Source organism: Lepidochelys kempii, chromosome 17 (assembly GCF_965140285.1).
Source record: "Lepidochelys kempii isolate rLepKem1 chromosome 17, rLepKem1.hap1, whole genome shotgun sequence".
NCBI lineage: Eukaryota > Metazoa > Chordata > Testudines > Cheloniidae > Lepidochelys > Lepidochelys kempii.
In genome coordinates, this window is record NC_136396.1 from 7070432 (window position 1) to 7090778 (window position 20347).

The 20347-nt window shown below is 38.4% G+C and overlaps 2 protein-coding genes and 1 long non-coding RNA gene across 8 annotated transcripts in view; 2 read left to right on the forward strand and 1 right to left on the reverse strand.

Moving 5' to 3' along the window:
* The window catches only part of MYO19 (myosin XIX), a 44213-nt gene that overhangs the window by 21014 nt on the left and 2852 nt on the right, over nucleotides 1–20347 (reverse strand). The window contains exons 1-10 of one of the 4 annotated variants that reach the window (XM_073315394.2): nucleotides 10764–12588; nucleotides 7398–7538; nucleotides 5160–5304; nucleotides 3953–4101; nucleotides 3281–3394; nucleotides 2415–2547; nucleotides 2076–2145; nucleotides 1526–1628; nucleotides 1182–1278; nucleotides 578–654 (exon numbers count right to left, since the gene is read on the reverse strand). In XM_073315394.2, coding sequence (XP_073171495.2) covers nucleotides 578–654; nucleotides 1182–1278; nucleotides 1526–1628; nucleotides 2076–2145; nucleotides 2415–2547; nucleotides 3281–3394; nucleotides 3953–4101; nucleotides 5160–5304; nucleotides 7398–7409 — 900 coding nt within the window. In that variant the 5' untranslated portion in view covers nucleotides 7410–7538; nucleotides 10764–12588. Of the gene's footprint in view, nucleotides 1–577; nucleotides 655–1181; nucleotides 1279–1525; nucleotides 1629–2075; nucleotides 2146–2414; nucleotides 2548–3280; nucleotides 3395–3952; nucleotides 4102–5159; nucleotides 5305–7397; nucleotides 7539–10763; nucleotides 13124–20347 lie in introns of those variants that run through there. The other 3 variants (XM_073315400.2, XM_073315397.2, XM_073315398.2) reach the window with 3 other exon arrangements.
* LOC140899610 (uncharacterized) lies at nucleotides 594–12075 on the forward strand. Its single transcript, XR_012155389.1, has 4 exons — nucleotides 594–1647; nucleotides 4387–4901; nucleotides 9301–9392; nucleotides 10775–12075. It is a non-coding gene; the product is annotated as an uncharacterized LOC140899610 (long non-coding RNA).
* PIGW (phosphatidylinositol glycan anchor biosynthesis class W) lies at nucleotides 12144–18822 on the forward strand. Of its 3 annotated transcripts, XM_073315410.2 has the most exons (3): nucleotides 12144–13163; nucleotides 13460–13586; nucleotides 16117–18822. In XM_073315410.2, exon 3 carries the CDS (start codon nucleotides 16125–16127, stop codon nucleotides 17643–17645), a length of 1521 nt encoding a protein of 506 aa, XP_073171511.1. In that variant the 5' UTR covers nucleotides 12144–13163; nucleotides 13460–13586; nucleotides 16117–16124; the 3' UTR covers nucleotides 17646–18822. The 3 variants fall into 3 exon arrangements, with proteins under 3 accessions (XP_073171511.1, XP_073171510.1, XP_073171509.1); XM_073315409.2 differs by having other exon boundaries at nucleotides 12144–13586; XM_073315408.2 differs by lacking the exon at nucleotides 13460–13586 and having other exon boundaries at nucleotides 12145–13163; nucleotides 16117–18821.

Here is a 20347-nt window from a genome sequence, read left to right on the forward strand (position 1 = left end):
ATTGAGCCATTGGAAGTTAACATTTACACTTTAGATAGGATATCCTAACCAGAACTACTATTAGTTTAACATCTGTCTACAAATTACGTTGAACAAATACAGTCAACTGCTGAAATGAAGCATTAGAAGCACATCCTCCCGATCGTCCCACCACCCTGCTCTGCTGCTAGCAAGGGCTCTGAATGCAGCTGAACAGATGCCAGGAGTGGGCAGGATCGTCAAAAAGATCTTGGGGAATGCCAGAGGAGAGCCATTTTCCGCACCCACAGACAGAAACGCAGAAGTTGTGGGGACTACTGCAACAATAGCCAAACAGGTTCCACAGTCTTGGGGAGGCAGGGTAGGATTCCTTACCCAGGATTCTCACTCAGGTTTAGGATTTGCTGCTAACAAGTCAAACCCTGCAGTCCTTACTAATGGGAACTTTGCCTAAGAAATCAGTAGGAGATTTGCCTGGTAAGGCAAGGACTGCAGAATTTGGTACTAAGACCGATCACACACCAAACAACCAAATGCATACCAAGATCCTTAGTTTCAAAGATGAGTTTACAGATATTGCAGAGTGTTTTTATCTGACCTTAAAAATATTGTTCTGTGTGGAGCGGTCAATGCCCAAGTGAAACATTGCCTCTCTGGTCACCTCAAAGCAGTCCTCTGGAAAGCCAAACGGGTGTTGTTAAAAAAAACAAACACATAAACAAGCCACCCAACACCACTCTCATCCCTCCAAAACAGCAGTGTAGACAGGTCAGCTGAAATTTTCAGAGCCTAAGGTGGTGGGGCACCCCTTTGAAAGTACCAGCTGCAAGCACAAGACCATCTGCTTTGCCAAACCAAAGGAGCAGAAGTCATACTATTAATTATACTACTGCCACTGAGTGACTTAATACTGAACCTTTGTGGGCCCCAGAGGTTAGGCAGCAAGTTGTTGAAGCAGCCAGGTATCACACGAGGTTTGTAAACTTAGCCTCAGAGAAATGCCAAGTACAAATTCTTAACAGTGTAAAGTGAAATCTGAACAGAGTCAAAGTCAGGCAGGTGGCTTTGTGAAAATGGAACATAAATCCAATGTACCAGAGCCCTAAGTCTCTATAGAGTGATTTTTCTTCCTTAAGACCATACTCCTATGGGCCATTAATATTCTACATACAACAGTCTCAGTTGTCAACTTTAAATCTTACCTTCCAGTGTTCTTTCAGAATTTGGCAGCCAGAAGAAATTGGCACCCTCAGGCAGGTTCCATTCCAGTCTTTCATCCTTTGTGGCACCTTTTGTGATCTTGCAACAAAAAAAGAAGACTACTGAATCCTAATATTGTACGAAACATAAATGGCAGAGTGATGATTAGCAAACTGGGAACATACTTAATGGGATGATAACACAAGGTCCAGAAAACTGAATTAAACCATGAGTAAAAAACTGAACTGTTCTAAACAGGAAGTTGCAAGCAGATCTTCTGCCAGATCTAATGGTTCTATCACTAATGTACTTTAGAAATACCTAGATAAATTAATCGAGTACAAACCTGATAAAAAATATGAAAGTTTCTTTCACGCGGGGCCTGATAAGCAACTCTGGTTTTCTCCAATAGAAATGTTTGGATGGAAGCGCTAGTCAGATGTTGTGATCTAGAGAAACAACAAACAGGTTAGTATATGCCCTTAAAAACAGAAGTCTTATGGACAGCCCGTTGTCACACAGCATGCAAGGTGCCCCATATCTTTTAATGCTGTTTTAAGCTTCTGGTGTCTTTACTTAATTTAAGAACTCTATCATAGTATCTTTAATAGATTAGCCATGCAAGTGCAGAGTAGTCCATAGGTACAGTCTTCTGGACTGAAAAGCTATCTTTGCAAGATAGATGTCCTTTCAGTGTTGACAACGTACTTGGTAAATCCAGGAAACATTAATTCATCCCAATATACCAAGGTATGTTACAAAAAACACTCCATTCCATGTTCTGTGGAAGACTCGAGACACACGTTTGCAAGAAGAGAAAGTTGTGAATGTCAAAAAAACAACAACACAACAAAAAACCACCACACAGCTTGAGCATTTTACATAATAATTAATACCTGTTTAATTGAAGCTGGATATATTTTCCAAAACGGCTACTGTTGTTATTCCGAAGAGTACATGCATTTCCTGTGAAGTCACCAGGAGCGGGGGGACACAAAGCATAATTATTCTCCAATAATGGGGAACCAAAAAAACCAGAGCTTGTTTTAGTCTTCTTCTAGGGACACACAAATATATAGGATGATTTGCATGCTGCTTGAGTATTTCAGAGGTGATTTTTTAAAAGAGTAATAATGGGGAATAGTGAAGGTTTGAATAAAAATTAAAAACGCACAAACTGACAATGTAGTCATGGTTTTGTTTCTCCTTACTATTGACATAAAAAAGGGCTTTACCGAAAGCTTCCATAACAGGGTTGGAGTCCAGCACTCTCTTCTCTATCCTCTCCACTGTTTCATTGCCTTTAGGAGAGGTAGATGATGCAGCAACAGTAGCATAAAATTTCATAAGACATCGGGAAGTCCAAGTCTAAAAAGAGAATCTTGACAATAAGCCTTTGTCTGCTCTCACATTATTAATTAGATGCAAGTCTGACAAGAGCTTTGGCTATGAGAAAACAACATTGTGCACCTAGTTATTATGTTGAGGAAAGTGATTTTTTTTTCAAATGCATGAAACAAGCTTACGTGCCTTACTGGACTAGGTTCTTGTAAGAAAAATGAAGGTACAGCTATTCAGAAACTATAGCCAGAATTGACAGCTATAGTTCACATACAGCTTTGCTTAAGTGCTTTGCTGAGCAGGGATGGACTGTTGAATCAGGGTCAGAGTTAGAAGCTGAACTCCTCAAATCTTGTGGATGTGTTGATACAATTTAGCGTAAGCCCCACGTGTCAAGTCCTAACAAAGGGCCAAACTCAGCTATCCTTACCTTGATCTCAACAGGAATTTTACTCTATTAAGAACTACAAATAGGGTCCAGAGAGCAGTTTTACTGAGCATGGCACATTTGAATTTAACCAGAGTGCATTCCCCTCCCATCTGTCTTCCCCCATACTATAATGGCTTACAGTTGGCTGCTGTATTTTGTACCAATTGCATTGTGTTTCTCTCTTCCTTCTTCAAATTAGAGAGCTAGCTGAAATGCTTTGTACCACATTAAAGTCTCAGAACATGCTAACAATGTCAGAACAGTGGCCTGATTAAAAAGGGGAGGCAAAACAAACAAACAAACAAAAACAAAAAAACATCCTATGCTTACCTTTCCAGCACCACTTTCACCACTAACAATTATAGACTGGTTTATCGGTTCAATCTGGCTTTCAACATTTCTGTAGGTCTGTTCAGCCACAGCAAAGATATGAGGTTTCAACTCCTAACAATAAAGAGTGTGAATGTATGTGTATATATATATAGTTTGAAAAGGAAGACAGTTATGTTTAACACAAAGCAGAGTCTATTACTTAATCCTCACTCGCCCAGTGAGGTAGGGAAATAGAACTGAACAGAAGAATTTGGGCCCAGGAAACAGAAGCAGAAGGATAAACTATGTAACCTAAGGCCACACAACAAGGATTAGACCTCAGGAGTTTCTGACTAAGCTTCACGCTCAGGTCACTAGAACATACTGTCTCTTCTTCTAGTTGATTGAAGAATTTGAGCACAGAAATATCAATCACATCTTTTCTTCTACATAGAGCTCTATGTTAGGTTCTAAATCTAAAATTTGAGAAGCGCACTTAACTATACACTATAGGAATGAACCTGGCAAATAGAAGAGTGCGAGAGGAGAAGGCAAAAATGCACAAGAGCCCTGGCTGAATAAAGCATATAGTTTTGCTAGAAGTGGTTCTAACACAGCTGGTTTATTAGTTCAGATTTGGATGACTTCTCATCTCTTTTGCTTTGTAAGAGGAACAGTCATCACCGTTACCTGAGGGCGAAGTGCAGTGTGGTACTCTTTCATAAGCTCAGGCAAATAGAGGTGACAGATAGGTTGAAATGGATTTACAGCCACAAGACTGCAGCCAGCGTATGTATAAAACACATCTACTGTGTACCTTGCTTGCAGACATTTCAGTACTGAAATAAACATACGTTCTATTAGCAATTATTGGAAACAAATGTATTTTGTTTTCCCCAGTCCTATTTGTATAAGAAATATTTAGGAAATACTATCTTTTCTACCTATTCACAGATGGATTTAAATCTGATTTTTACAGAGTTTGAGAATAGTCAAATAAGATAATTTCTAGCATGTCTACCATGAATAAATATTCATCTTATAGGTTCATTTCTGGTCTTAAAAACAAAAATTTAAAGAACACCAAATTTGACTAATTAATTTCTTATGCATTCTCATTATAGGTTCCACATACACAGCCCTGGAGATTGAATCATCTATTCATTCACAGAAAAAGGAGAAAGCATTGGAGAATTCTCCACATTGTACCATCAATATGCCTCATCTCAGTCTACAAAGGACCATTTTTAAAGTTAAGTGAAGACTGCAGTTTCCAAGCCTGATTTCAATCCTTGGCTTCTCTGCAAAGACTATTACAGTAAGAGGGCTCTACTGTTTGTGATGGTGTCTTGAGATAAGGAAATCTGTTAATTGAAACTGGACAGAGCACAAAATCCTTTCGCATAGCCATGTAAGAGCCATCCAGTAACAACTGCCAACCACTACCAATTCAAGGTGTATTTGAACCAGTGACATAGGTGAAAGGTTTTTTGTTTAAATCTTAGTTCCATGTTGCTGAAAGACCGGTGTGGGTTTAAAGCAATGCTAAAGAATATTGATCAAGCCAAGTTTAAAGACTGATCTCAAGTCACCAGAAATCTCTCCATTGATTTCAACAGGCTCTGGATCATGTCCGCAGGTACTATTTTCATGCTAGTATTACAGGGATCAGAATAGCTGACCACAATATATTTTGTATGCAGTATTGTTGTAGCTGTGTTGGTCCCAAGATATTAAAGAGGCAAGGTGGATGAGGGAATATCTTTTAAATATATTGAAGTTGATCCAATAAAAGAGATTGCCTCATCCATCTTGTCACAGTATATGTTGACAGTTATTTGTTATGTGAAGTGAAGTAATCTTTCAGGAGATGCCCCAGACGGCCACAAACACTGACCTGTTGTTGTGGTTACAGGATTAACTTTGGTAAGGTCATCTAAGAGATGCAATTTATCTTCATCACTCAGAAAAGCTTTAACCTCTTCTTCGAATGAGTCATTAAGCTCATTCTGGATGGCAGGATCTCTCTTTGGGCCATTCACCTGGAAAGCACATATAAAAGATAACACCTGTAACAGACTCAACACCAGGGTGGACTTTCACCTCTTCAACTGCAGTTTAAAGTCCCTTTCCAGTTTCCAAATAAGACAGATTTGATTTAAGCTCAGTCTTAGCAAGAAACAAATAATTCAGCACATTTTTACTACTGGTCTGACCTCTCTGCCCAGGAAGTATTAAAAAAAATTATTATATATCTCACTACCGTGGAAGTTGTGTTTCAGTCTTTAGACATGCTTTAGAAGGTGTTTATTTGATGCATGAGAGATCGTGAACTAATGACAATTTTTATGGGCTTAATTCATCCCTGGTGTAATTCTGACTCAAGAGGAATGACACCATGGATAAATGTGTCCCTAGATGTATAGTTCTTGATGTTGGCAACTTTGTGATTCTTTAAGAACAAATACACTTACACAGTCGTTCATGACCAGGGGATTTTGACTCCTCTAAACACCATATATTCAACACAAGATCTGACTCAAGGAAATGGCCTATTAGCCTTAATGGCTGGTGCACAGATCATATTAGTTGTCAGAGGTACTAAGGCTAATGGAGGTTCCCCAGGCTTGCCTTTTTTGGAGCCAAACAGTGCTCCACAACTATGGTTTTGCAATGTGTATATATAGTGCCCATTTGGAGAGGTGAATGGAGAGGTTATGCTATTTTGTCTGCATGAAACCAGAATGTGGCCCTCTACAAATAACTTATTTAAAGGTTTTAATCGGAGCCTCTGGGCTCCAGTGTCCTTGAAAACACTGTTTGGAAGGTCACTTGTTTGTTAAGCGTACATAATGAAAAGCATAGCCAGTACACACAGGTTTCAGGTGCTGGGTTGTTATTTTTGGGCAAATGCTGATTTTTGCATTCCTTCCTGCAAGCGTTCTGTCGTCCCCCCCCCCCCCCCAAATTATGTAACTATCATTAGCGTTACAAGTTGACCACGTCTTAACACGCTGTTTTTTGTTTATACCAAAAAGCTGCTGCATACAGTTAGCAAATACAATTTGTTAACTGACCTCAGCAGCATTCAAATGGACAAACAACATCCTCTAGACACCACTTGCACATATGGCTCTGCAAGAATAATATGCAAACTAGAATAATAATTCCTCAAAATTAATATATGCACTTGGGGATCTCCAATTTCTTTCCAGATTGGATATAACTGGATTTAAAGTCATGCACAATTCTATAGCATACGAATAAAAATGTGCTTACCAGTAAAGTTGAATGAGAGAGAGTAGGTCAGATGTTGACATGAACATGGTTTTCATTATCATACTATGTATGAGCATTAAGGGACCCAATGAGTTCACAGCTGGACATGCTGAACTACACAAAGCCAAATACTGCTCTTCAGATAATACTCGAGTTTTGTTGTTGTTGATTCCCCTATCTGTGGAACAATATGCATTGTTCTCCCCCGGCCCTCTCATCGGTTTACTGTTTAATGTTTACGGTAGATAAATGGTTGCAAACTCCATTGCAGAGCTGGCTGTAATAAGTCCTGGAAAAGGAGGCTTTTTTGCTGGCTTGTATTAGTTAGCCCAACTTCCTTGCCTTCACTTTCATCTATTGATATTTATGGCTAAAATCAAAAATATGCAAGAATTGGCTCAACTCTTAAAATCCAGGTAGGAGAAAAAAAGTGCACATTTTAACAATGTCATTGAAAATTTAATTTGAAGAACGATGATTAAAAAATAGTGATAGTCTATTGTAATCCTGCAATTTCTAGTTTTAGTGGTTCTACATCCCTGAATGCAGGCCTACCTAAATTAATGAATTGCCAGTACTCACTAGTCTTACTCATTTTATCAGCCATATATAAAAAACAATCTTTAGTAACACAGATCAAAACCTTAAACTTATCAAATCTAGTGTCTTGATATTACCCAGAGGTTATTCACAAATTTGTGGAGCAGCTGCAGGGCAACAAGGGAGGGGGAAAAAGAGGAAGAGCATACTTTAACAATCTCCGATTGTGGATTACAAATCAACTGAACCTCAGCCCAGCATTATTTTATGACAAAAAGTTTAAATTAGTGAAGACGGACAATATTGGGGCTTTTACCTGTTTTGGCATATTATTCAGTTGTCTGATGCTGTGTATGGGTGAATTTGTAAAGCTCTAGAAACAGGACTCCTGCGTAGGAGAGTTGATACCGTGAAGGCCTTCAGACTGGTGGACCTTGTTCAAGTCAAAGTGGAGGTCCTAAAAGAAATCAACTTTGTTATTTCAGAAAGAGTAATGCAAACCACATAATTCTGCACTGTTTTCCTGGAGAAGAGACTCAAGCCTGAACTCTAGTACGGATGTAATATTCTTCTCTAGAGAAGCCAGCCCCACCAGAATAAGGAGTTAGTTAACAATGGAGCTAGCTAGTTTATACATGTTGTTACACTAACAATAAAAATACTTGGTTTGCCCTCAGCCAACCACTTTTAAGCAACTTGATCTGTAAAGGGATTAAAAAAAAAAAAAATTAATACTCCCAACATCTGTGCTCCACCAAGTTCTACTACCAAAGAGGGGGCATAAAATATTTTCAGCCATGGGGTTGAAAGAAGCAAATTGAATGAGTTTTAAGTGTCCTAACTAGGAAACATGCAGAACCAAGAACTACTTGGCTTTAGATGCACTCCTCAATTAGATTTCAAAAGAATTAGCCTGTTAAATACATTTTTATTTAAACTACTTAAACTTACGGAGCCTTACTTATAGAGCTATTTCTTTTGGGCTCATTTAGATTCCAAGTGGCCCATTAATCCTGCCCTCCCCTTTGTTGCTTTAATTGGGCCAAATTCATCACGAGTGTAATTTCAGAGGTTCATTGACATACGCTAATGATCAGTTTGGCCCATCATCATCAAATCATTCATCACCAATAGAGCAGTGTCAAATCTAGTCTTGACTATTTCCAGCAAAGGAGATTCCACTATCTGTCCTGGCATCTTGTTCCATTGTCCCAAACTATTCTTACAATTCAGTTTGCACTAATATTTTAACATGTGTTCTCTACAGAAGTGTAGACTTATAGCTACTGTTTGATCACTTCTAATCCATTTCATCCAGCCAGACCACCAGACAAGAGCTTCCCTCAAAGACACCTTTGTACTAAACTAAGTTGCAGGTGCCCTCCTGTCCTTCACCCAAACTTCCCAGTGAACATGAACTTGTTAAGCTCTTAGGATTCCCAGCCAGGTTCAGAATCAAGGTCCTTAAAGTTGCAGAATGCTGTGATACCAGACCAAAGTGTCCTATTTTTAACAAATTCTGTATTTCAGTGCAACTTTCATTATGTGTTTAAGTCTCAGAAGTCCAGGTGAATAACTTGATTGCATTATGCATAACCAATTCTAAAGCATAAGTCATTTTGGCCCAGATCCTCAAAGGTATCTAGACACCTAGCTCCCATTGATTTAAGTAGGAGTTAGGCCCCTCAATGCCTTTGTGGAGCTGGCTTAAGAATGCGGGGTCAACAAATTCAATTCTACTTCCACTGAAAATAACAGGATCTTTGCCCTTTACTTGAGTGGAAGTAGATTCATGACCTAACTGAGTACATTTATTTAGGTGCATCTCCTCTAATTCTCTTTGTACTCACTGAAGGAAGAAAAAAAAAAAATTAAATAAAGCTTCTTTAGGAAAATGAGTTGTGTGAACATTTATTTACTGCAAAATCAGCTACTTGGTTTCTCTTGGATTAAGAGGAGTAAAGCATAGTGTAAATTCCTCACAATGAAAATAAAGTTTATCTTCATTCCTGCGGTTACATCAGATAGGAAAAGTTAGTGGGTCTGATAGCATCAGTGATGTCAGAGCATTTCTGGATAGGGTGCGACTCTTGAAAGTTAAAGCAAGACATACTTGCTCATTACTGGCTTTATTCTGCTTCCCCTGAAATCAAAGGGAGTGTTCCTATTTACTTCAATTGAAGGAAGGTTAAGCCATATTTTTTGCTTTCTTATTCTAGCAATGAAAAAGGATTGATTGTCTAGGCTTCAATAACTGTATCCGTCCTACCACACATCCTAGATGGGTGAACTGCCGTGGTTTTAGTTTCATGTAAGTGGTGTTTAAAGATAAGACTTGTTTAATAGTACAGTGATCCTTAATTTGAAAGATCCAGAGAGCAACACATGTTATTAACAGTTATGCATGGAACTGTTATACCCCACTCTGCACTTCTCTACCTCCTTCCAATCTTAAAATATGTAAGTGCTTTACAAACTACTGATTTAAATCTTACAAGCTGTTGAAACAGGGCAGGAGAGAACAACTCCAGTTTACAGATATCAAACTAACTGCCCAAGGTCACACAGCAAATCTGTGACAGAACCAAAAATAGAATCCAGATCTGACTCCCAACCCCATATTTTAACTATTAGACTATACTTCCATCCAAGCACAACACCAAAAAAAAATAGCTTTTCCTGACTACACTGGAGACATCTATTAGAAAGTGATTTTTAAAAAGGGGAGGGAGTTTGCACCATCTTCTGCATTGTGTTCAAAGTTATTTGTTTTCTGCCTTCAATTAATCTCTGAAAGGGGTTTTATTTAAAGTTTTCCCTGATTATGTTTCTATTCAAACACACACAATTTAACCTTGACTGAAATTATCTCTTTGCGGTCTAGGAATTCTAGAGTAGGCTTTGCTAGCATTTAGTTTAGTGTTACCCTTCCCATAAGCAAAAGGACATGTAAAATAAGCAGACAACCCCCTCTAATCCAGATTTGCGACCAAAAGACACTTAGGAAGGAAACTCCATTTCTACAGTAAAAAGAAAAGGAGTGCTTGTGGCACCTTAGAGACTAACCAATTTATTTGAGCATAAGCTTTTGTGAGCTACAGCTCACTTCATTTCTACAGTGCCTATATAAAGTTAAAGATATAGTTCTGTAGTGCATAAAACAAACTATTTATCTAATCTACAGATGTATGCTGGATGCTTTATAGTAAAACAGTTAGCCTTATTTTTAATTTAAGGCATTATTGCTGATTTTAAATATGATTTTTAGGCTTTCAAGGGCACCCCAATGACCTTCTGAAGTTGAAAACTGTTTTTAAATGCAGTCAGTGAGTGGTTAATTCTGTGGATTGGGCTGAAATAGAAAGAGTTTACACTCTACGCATCTAGAAAGGTCTATAGCAGAAAAGCGTAAAGCAGAATGGCTATACCACCAATCTCTTCCTGATCTCAGAATGCGTAAAGTGGAGAGGACTGTGTAGAAGTGCAGGGAATAAGGGCGAGTTTGTGCAGCTGGGGGAGAGAATTTGACTCAAACACTCCCATCATTAGAGATAAGGGGCGGGGGAGAAGGAGCAGATCAGACGTTAAACAGGGGAGAGCGCGGGACGTGGGAGAGCGCCGCAAACGTTAAATGGGGGGAGAAGAGCTGGAATAAAATAAATATCCCTAATTTGGGACTCACCCGTTCCATAGGGCGCGCACATGAGACTGCAACCAGGCAGGCGGGCAGCCGGGAAGGAGAAAGCTGCTGCCGGGGCCGGGCTGGCCAAGCAAGGAGGAGTTGAAGGCGCAAGGGCGGAGGCTGCAGTTTGAATCCGGAGAAGAGCCCGGTCCCACACCCTGGCCGGGCGCCACCCCGCCCGCAGACAGCCTGGAAAGAAGAACGTGACCGCCTTGGCCTTGCCTGCCGAGCCCAGCGCTTCTCCCGGCCGGACTGATTCAACCGCGGCTAGAACCACGTGGCGCCAGGAACACACGTGTCTCTGGTTCCGGCCCTCGCCCTCCCTGCTGTGGGTTTTTTGGAAGCAGGAGGAAGGGGCTGGGAACGTTGCTGGCATCGATCTCTGGAGTAGGGGCTGGTGGGGCTTTATGGCAAATCCAGGGGTGTTGTCCTGAATCTTTAAAAGCAGCCCCTAATGCAGAGATGCTAACAACATTTTCTCCCACTTCCTCCTCCCAAACTTGTATGTGCCTGCATCGGTCATGTACATACATACGCTAAGGGAGAGGGCATGTGGGTGTTTTGGTACCACAGGGGCGTGGCAGTGGGGCTTTCTGTTTTGCAGTGTCATTTAACTGTGCCTCAGTTTCTCCGTCTGTAAAATGGCAATCTCTGTCCCAGGGAAGGATCATTCGAGAGTCTGAATTCATTAATATTTGCAAAGTGCCTTGATAGAAGTGCTACATAATTTTTATAACCTTTTCTGTAGTCTCATTTTCAAGAAATACCACATTTAAAATGTCATTTCCCACTCCTGCAAAGACTTAAAGTACATGCTTACCTTTAGGCCATTTTCTTCAATAGGACTGTCACATGCATGAAGTTGCATGTGGCTTTGTAGGATCAGGGCCCTAACTATTGACAGTAAATTATCACTCAGAACTAAAAATACAAGTGTTTTTATTTTAAGTGCTTATCTTTAACTCTCACACTTCAAAATAATTAAAAAAAAACAATATTTCACATAAAATCTAATGCCTAGACCACGTGAAACCTCTGTATGTCAACAACAAAGCTCAAACAACTAATTGATAACTTCAGCATCAAACCCTCAACCATCTTATTCCATAAACACTCAGAGGCAGGGGAAAAGTTGTTTTAAATGGTCTGTTTATGTAAGACAACAACACCTACTCTGGGTGGCTTTGGGGGGGTCACTGATGGGAGGGCGGATGGACCGGGGGAACAAAATGTTCATGGGCAGCCAACAGCAAGACTGGGAACTTCTGGTGTCTCAAACAGCACGAGATTATAGGCCCTATAGGGGATCAGGACTCAGAAGAAGAGTTTCCACCCATTTTAAACTGCACAACAATCCTGTTTTTTGAGCATCAGGCCTATATCCCATTCTTCTGTTTTGCAGGATATTAAGGAAAGTGTTAAAAAACTCAGTGCAGAACAAAAATTAGGACGGGGGAGGTACTAGAGTAGTTTTCTACCTAGTTGTCTCCTCCAAAATGAAATGTTCCAGTATTTTGTGAAAACATTATTTTAGAGGTCATTGTTATAACGGTATATCAATTTACCAAAACAGTAACTGCCAAATTCCACCTATGGATGCTCATCTGCAATTCCCATTGACATTAAGGAAAGCTGACTTCAATTGAAATTGAAGGTACATATCTGAGGGTGACATTTGACCCTAAAAAAGCAAGTGAATTGCATCTCTTTGTATTTACAAGTGTATGGGGATTTAGGCAACTCTTATATTCTCTACCTCCCTTGCCAACATTTGGAAAGTATAAAAGGGACATTTAAAGAGAAAAATAGAGACATTTAAGAGAGAAAAAATGTGTCTTTTAATAACAATGCTTTGCATTTCTACCGAGTATCTTGCATCCAAGAATCTTAAAATATTTTACAATCTTTAAATAATTAAACAGCAGAAAATCCTCATTATGTAGCTCAATAAACCCCTAGATTGGATTGGAAGAGATTTCTGGAAGAAAAGAGTGAAAAAGTAAATATTTGGGTTGCACCTAAGAGGGACAGTAGAGATATATTCCACACCTGCACACTCCCTAATCCAAAAAACTGTATGTAGTGGTAAATAATCAGGTATTGTCCTTTATATGAGTAGAAAGTAGGGCATGGCTCCTCCCCCCCCCCCATTTGTTTTTCGTGATGGCAGCTTTATACTAAATAGAGAAGAGGTTATTAGCCAACTGTGTGTTGAATCAGGCAATAAAGTAAAGCAGACTGGTTCCCTTAATGGTGAAAATGTTTGGAGGAAACAGAGTCCTCATTTACCTCTCTAGATGTGGATTTGGGCAGGCTACTACCGGAAGTAAAAGCAAGCAGAAGAGAGAGAGAGGGAAGAAGAACTTAAGCAAATTCCCTTCCTTACAGAGAACGCTCATGGTGAGAATCTCCTGCATAATAAATGTCAGAGTCACAGAAGTTATAGAAATTATTAAAATAAACCGTTATTATTTTTCATATGCTGGCTAATGCCTCAGAGCTCTTCCAAAATTACTTGGTATCTATCATCTCTTGTGGGATGTCACAAAAGTGTAAAGAAAGGAAACTACTAGATGGAACCATTGCTTAAAACCGTCTTTGAACTCATTTTATTTAATTGACTTAATGTTATATGATGCAATATTTTGGTTAATTTATTCCCGTTATTTATCTAGTGCTATTTATGTACTTTACAGAGAGAGAAGAGAGCACGCTTGCCCTAATGCCTTAAAATCTAAATAGACAAAATACAGACAAACTAGGAGGGCCAGGAGTCCAATACGAAAATGAAGTGATTGATCAGTTGAATTTAGCTGTATCTTGGTATGCTATATATTTGCAGTGTTCTTTGTTGTTATTTCTGTGAATTTAAATTAAAGAATTATGAGATTAAGTAAGGCCCCAATCATGGAAACACTTACACACTTTCTTAACTTTACTGCCATGAGTAGTTCATTTCAAAGGAACTACTCACGAAATTAAAGAGACAAGGTGGGTGAGTTAATATCTTTTATTGCAGTGGTTCTCAACCAGGGGTACGCAGAAGTCCTCCGGGCGGTACATCAATTCATCTATCTATTTCTCTAGTTTTACAACAGGCTACATAAAAAGCACTAGGGAAGCTAGGACAAACTAAAATGTCATACAGACAATGACTTGTTTATACTGCTCTATATAATATAAGCTGAAATGTAAGTACAATATTTATATTCTAATTGATTTAAAATTATATGGTAAAAATGAGAACATAAGCAATTTTTCAGTAATAGTGTGCCGTGAGACATTTGTATTTTTATGTCTGATTTTGTAAGGAAGTAGTTTTAAGTGAGGTGTAACTTGCAGGTACACAAGACAAATCCTGAAAGGGATATAGTAGTCTGGCTCTCAACCTTTCCACTGTTTTTACTGGACCAACTTCTGTTGGTGAAAGAGACAAGCTTGTGAGCTTACACAGAGCTCTTCTTCAAGTCTGGAGTAGGTTCTGAGATCTGAAAACAAGCTCTGAGTATGGCTCAAAAGCTTATTTCTTTCACCAACAGAAGTCGGTCCAATAAAAGCTATTATCTTATATCTAATATCCTGGGACCAACACGGCTACACCACCACTGCAAACACAGTAATAAAGTTAAACGTGTTTAAGGCCTAAGAGAGCAGGGGTGGTGAATTATTACAACATGCTGTGGATGGAGAGAGAGCTAGTTTCAAAAGTATTTATAGTGGTAGGGAGACAAGGTGAAATTGATTATTTAATACTTAGTCCTGCCATGAGTACAGGGGACTGGACTAGATGACCTCTCGAGGTCCTTTCCAGTTCTAGGATTCTATGATTTATTCCTATTTCATAATCCTGAGGCGTCATCTTCTAAGGAGCATTTGACAACAAAGTTTGTGCTGGATAAATTTTCTAGGTAAAGAAAAGAGAGAACAGATGGTTGCTAAAGGTGAAGGCTCCAAGAATTTTAGCATGACAGCTGTCAATGTACATCAGTGCCCCTCAGAATTTGTGTTTGATTAAGCTGCTTGAATCTTTTTTTTTTTTAATGGTATTAATGGAAATGTAAACTAATATGTTTGATATGCCTTTTTAAAATCCATTTTTGTAAACTTTTGCTGGGTTTGATCTACTAATTTGAGTTAAAAGAAAAGGAGGACTTGTGGCACCTTAGAGACTAACCAATTTATTAGAGCATAAGCTTTCGTGAGCTACAGCTCACTTCTTCAGATGCATATCTGTTGAAATCATTCTGCTTGCCTGGCTTCATCAACAAGTAAGCTTTCAAATTTATTATTTAACATTATATGCAAAATTATTGTTAGTGCTTGTGAAAAATGAGGGATTAGCTTCACTGAAATGTTCTGTATGTATCCATAAAACAAGTGAAGCATGGGCAGGAGCAATGCTAATTTTCCCACCAATATGCCTCCAGTGTAACCTAGGTCCTTCTGAATGCTGCTCCACACAGGCCTATATGGAACAGCTTGCAGAACTGGGGCCTTAAGAGGATACTTCAGTCAGTTTCTATTGTATTTGGTTTCTTCATTGAGAATGTAAACAAAGGTGCAAATTGTGATGATGTTTCTGATGTGGACACGGGCCACAATCTTCCAGACTGTTTTGTGTTGGCAGATCACTGCACCTGGGTGGAGTAACTTGCAGGGTTGGAGTCTTCTCCATGAAGGCCACTAGTTTAATCCGCACATGCCGCCGAACAGCTGTCCAATAGATAACGACAGCTTTTTTGTTGCAGCATATTTAATACCTCTAAATGTATTCTCTAAAACAATGCTATGAGACTAGTTACATATATATTTTAACATTAATAACTTTCAGAAAAAATCCTTTGGTGTAACAAAACTATGTTTAAAAATACTGCTTCTAAATGTCTCACTATAACAAAGCAAAATTTGTATGCTAAACCTTGGGCATAAATCCTGCAGACACTTACATATGTGTTTAACTTTACTACTGTGAGTAGCCCCAAGTTAAGCACATACATAAATGTTTGCAGAAGTGGGCCTGTTATTGTGTGGGGTGGGGAGCGGAGGGGAGGGGGGAAGGAGGCTTTTATTTTTTATTTTTTTTAATAGATATTTTAAGAATCATTAAAAACCAACAAGATGGCCAAAACACTTCTTATGACATTGCATCATTTCTTATGGGAAGCGTATGTTTTGGGAGGCAAAAAGAATTCACCTGTAACTAAAATTAAGTTGGTACTTATGAAAATCATTTTTATTTAATATGTCTTATGTTTCCATATGTAAAAGGAAGCGGAGCGTAAATTAAACACAAACTTGCAAAACATTCTTGCACTACAAAAATTAATCCTAGTTTACATTTTGAATTGCATAGGAAGAAGAATGTCACAAAAGCTGCTGAAAGAAGCCTTTATCAGTAACTTAAATGGAACGAGTTTTCTAGAAATTTCAGTAGGTTTAACTCTAGCTCCACTGTGTATAGCTTGCAGAGGTTTGCTGTTAATTTTGTATAATCTGCACAATGGAAGACCTTTACATTCAAGAAAGTATCATCTACTACTCGACTTTACAGTGCTAGTAGTTCCTTTTGTGCTCAGCTGTACAATTTTGTCCCCTGTACTCCCTCTTTTGCCAATAACTATTGGGGCCTTCTGTGCAGGATTATTTTATAAAATATACAACAGACGAAATCATTGTATCAGGACTCCTCTGAAGCAAATCATACATGATTTCCTGAAGACTAGCTTAGAACCAGACTACATTCCATCAATAACAGTGTTTCGTGTTTATGTCAACATGTTAACTGCAATCAACATTCTAGCAGTGGATTTTCCACAGTACCCCAGACGGTATGCTAAAACTGAGACCTATGGAACAGGCGCTATGGATTTTGGAGTGGGAGCTTTTATTTTTGGTAATGCTCTTGTTTGTCCTGAAGTTAGACAAAAAACAGGTGTGGTGCAATCCAAATTCTCCTGTCTAGCAAGACAGTTGTTATCTGTTTGGCCATTAGTTTTTCTTGGCTTGGGACGACTGATCAGTGTTAAAGCTGTAGAGTATCATGAACATTTTTCAGAGTATGGAGTGCACTGGAATTTTTTTTTCACTTTAGCAACTGTGAGAATGACCGCATCACTACTTTTAACTCTATTTCCAACCAACAAATCATGGATTGTTTCTATGATCCTTGCTGTATTTTATCAGCTTATTCTTGACACTACCCATCTGAAGATGTTTGTTTTATATGGGAGTGATGGCAAAGATACAAGGGTTGGATTTTTAAATGCTAACAGAGAAGGAGTGTTCTCCCTTTTTGGTTATCTGGCTATCTATATGGCTAGTGTGCAAGTGGGGTTATATTTGTTAAAGAAGAGAACTTTAGTCAAGGACTGGATTGAAGTAATATGTTTCTTTCTGCTGACAGTTTTCATACTCTTTATATTTCTTCCTATGTCTCAAGTTTATGTTGAGCCTGTGTCCCGCAGGATGGCTAATCTGCCTTTTTGCATCTGGATAGTTGCTCAGTGCCTGATATTTTTAATCTGTTTTTTAGTGACTGATCTTATTTTGGTGTTTACAAAACTTCTAGTAAATGGGTCTCGAGTGCCTTGCTGTTGGAATTTTACACAACCACCTAATACAAATACAAAGCACGATTCAGAGCCCACATCTATCAAAAGAGAAAGACAGTGGCTAAGTATTTGCATAATTAATGCTATTGATAAAAATCAGTTAGTTTTTTTCTTGCTAGCAAATGTTATGACTGGCATAGTGAATATGATGATCGATACAATCCACAGCAATGCCACATTTACCTTATTTGTGCTACACTTGTATATGTTTACTAACTGTTTAATTATGTATATATTGCATGCAAAAAATGTAATATTAAAATGCTGGTGACTATTGAAACTACTTGTGTTCTAGTACTTTGTATCTTAAGTGTACAAGTAAAATTTATATTTTGTTATCCATGCTCAAGTGATAGTTTTAATGGAAAATACAAATTTTGTCTTAGATTTATTTCTGTGCAAACACGTTGGTTTGTAGTATACTGTGAATTTATGATTTATATCTAGGCTTGGCAGGATTCAGTTTAAAAAAATTTTTGACAGCTAATATCAGTGTTTATTTTTAAGCATTTTCCCTATGTTTACCAATTTAAATTTCAGGTGTGCAAAATTATGGGTTTTAAGCATTTTTTTTTTTTGTATTTTTATCTATTTAAATTTTCACAATTGCGGGAAATTATGGAGATCAGACATTGGGGAAGGTCAGACAATCATTTAATGACAGTAGACATTGAGATTCAAGAAGTTAAAGCTTTATAGCTATTAATGCACAAATTGTCAACATAACAGAACTTACTAAGTAAATATCCTTAAATCAAACTAAGTTTTTAAGCAGCATTTTTCTTACTATGCTTTTCTGTAAATTTCAACTATTATTGATGGAAATATTTTTTGTTGTTGTTGATTTATGTCCTGACAGTGAAATTGACATTTACTGGAAAAAAACCTAATCCTTCCAGGTCTATTTTTACCAAATGATATCATCACCCAGTGAAATTTATGGAAAATGTTAACACTTTTTTAAAAAAAATAAACACCTTATTTACATTTCTGGATCTCTTTATTTTTAAAAATACATTTTAAAGTATTATCAACAAACTGTTTATTGACCTTTGTCTTGATCTTGCAAACACCTGTGCACAAGAGTAACTTTACACATTGAATACAATAGGACTGTTCACATGTGCAAGTGTTTGTAGGTTTGGGGCCACTGAATGTACATTAACAGTTATTCCTGGATAAGGCCCTGGTATGAATAAGGTATTAGAAACAATTATTTTGTAAAAGGAAAATTTTATATTGAATAAATGAATATATTAAAAACTGTGACTCCAATCCAGCAAAGATTAATTTTTTGAGTTAATCATGTGCGTTAACTGTGCTTAATTGACAGCCCTAATTCATAGTACAATTTTCTGATAACCAATAGTACATATTTATTAAAAAGGATTCAAGCGTTACTTTAGGTGGCAACCAAACTAAGGCCTCAGTCATAAACTCAGAGTGACTCACGTGTATTAATGGTTGGGAGATTTGGAGCCTAAGGCCCAGATCCTACAACGACCTCTGCCTGGGTGCAGGATAGGGATGTATATGGGTATGATAAAGTTGAATTGTCTGTTGGTAAAAAAAGCAAACTACATCTAGCAGGCTGGGCAAGGTATTATTTAAATTGCACTTTGTTGAGCAAAGGTTTAGGTCCTGATCCTGCAACTGGTAGAGCGTAGGAGTACGTCTATGCAGGAATAAAAGACCGGCAGCATAGCCACAGCTGGCCCAGGTCAGCTAATTCAGACCCTCCCGCTTTGTGGGGTTGCAGAACTCAGGCTCCAGCACAAACCCGAACATCTACACAGCAATATTACAGCCCTGCAGCCTGAGTCAGATGACCCAGGCCAACCACAGTTTTTAATTGCTGAGTAGATTTACCCTAGAGGAGGCCCGCTGTATCTGTGCAGTGCCCCACTGACTCTAGTTGGGTTCAAGTCCAGGAACCTGCTGTTGATTGCAGGACTGGAGGCTTGGTTTGTAATGAAAAAGACTAACAATTGACCCCTGTAAACCAATAGGATTGTAGTATGCAAATAAATTATGAAATAGGGGATGGGGTTGGCTCTTTTATCTCTGATGTCACAGTCCCAACAATGAACTATTCATAGTAGGTGGAAGATGGCAGAACTCCACATCATGGGTCAGTCACCCATTTTTAAATCTATATAAAGTAAGTCATTCACCACTGAATTAGTGAGAGTACCAGTTAATTCATGTTCCTTATTGTCAATAACAAGCATAACAACTTCTGGCCTGAGGCAATTGGCATAGTTTTTAGGACAGAATGTTTAGTCCATGAATAGTTACAGATAGCTAACCATATTTCATGGGCAGGTTAAAAGAACCAATAAATGCAAAGCAGAGTTCTTTGATTAACAAAGCTTTTCAGGTTAACTCCTGTGTGATGATTTGAGAAGCTAGCACAATATGAACAAGACATTAAATCATTTTTTTGCTTATCACTTTCTAATGAGAAATTAAGTGAGTTTCCAGTCTACAGTACCAAGACCCTGCTGGAGAATTTAGGCTAGAGTACATGGGGCCTTGATAATGATGGTAGGAGAATCTGAGATTGCATTTTGATGTTTGTACACATTTTAGCCGTGGTTTCAGAAATGGTTCTGAACAAGTTTTCTCCTGCCTACACATGCACTCTAATCATGTTCAGCAACAGCTATTGTAGTATCTGTTAGCAGCAACAGCTACTTTTCATGATGTACACAAGGCTGGAGAAGTTACCTAATTTGTCCCAGATGACACTGAAAATAGGTGCCAGGTGGGAATTAAACCTAGTTCTTATTTTAACCCCATCCCACACTCCCATTTTCCCCTCTACCTTAATCAGCAGTCACATAAAATGCAGGGGATTTCCTTTTTAACCCCCAACTTTTTCTCCTTCCCTTACTAGCTTTCTAATTTCTCTTTCACCTTACCCACTTCCTCTTTATATGCCCTAGGAGGGAGGGTACCAGGACTCAAGCA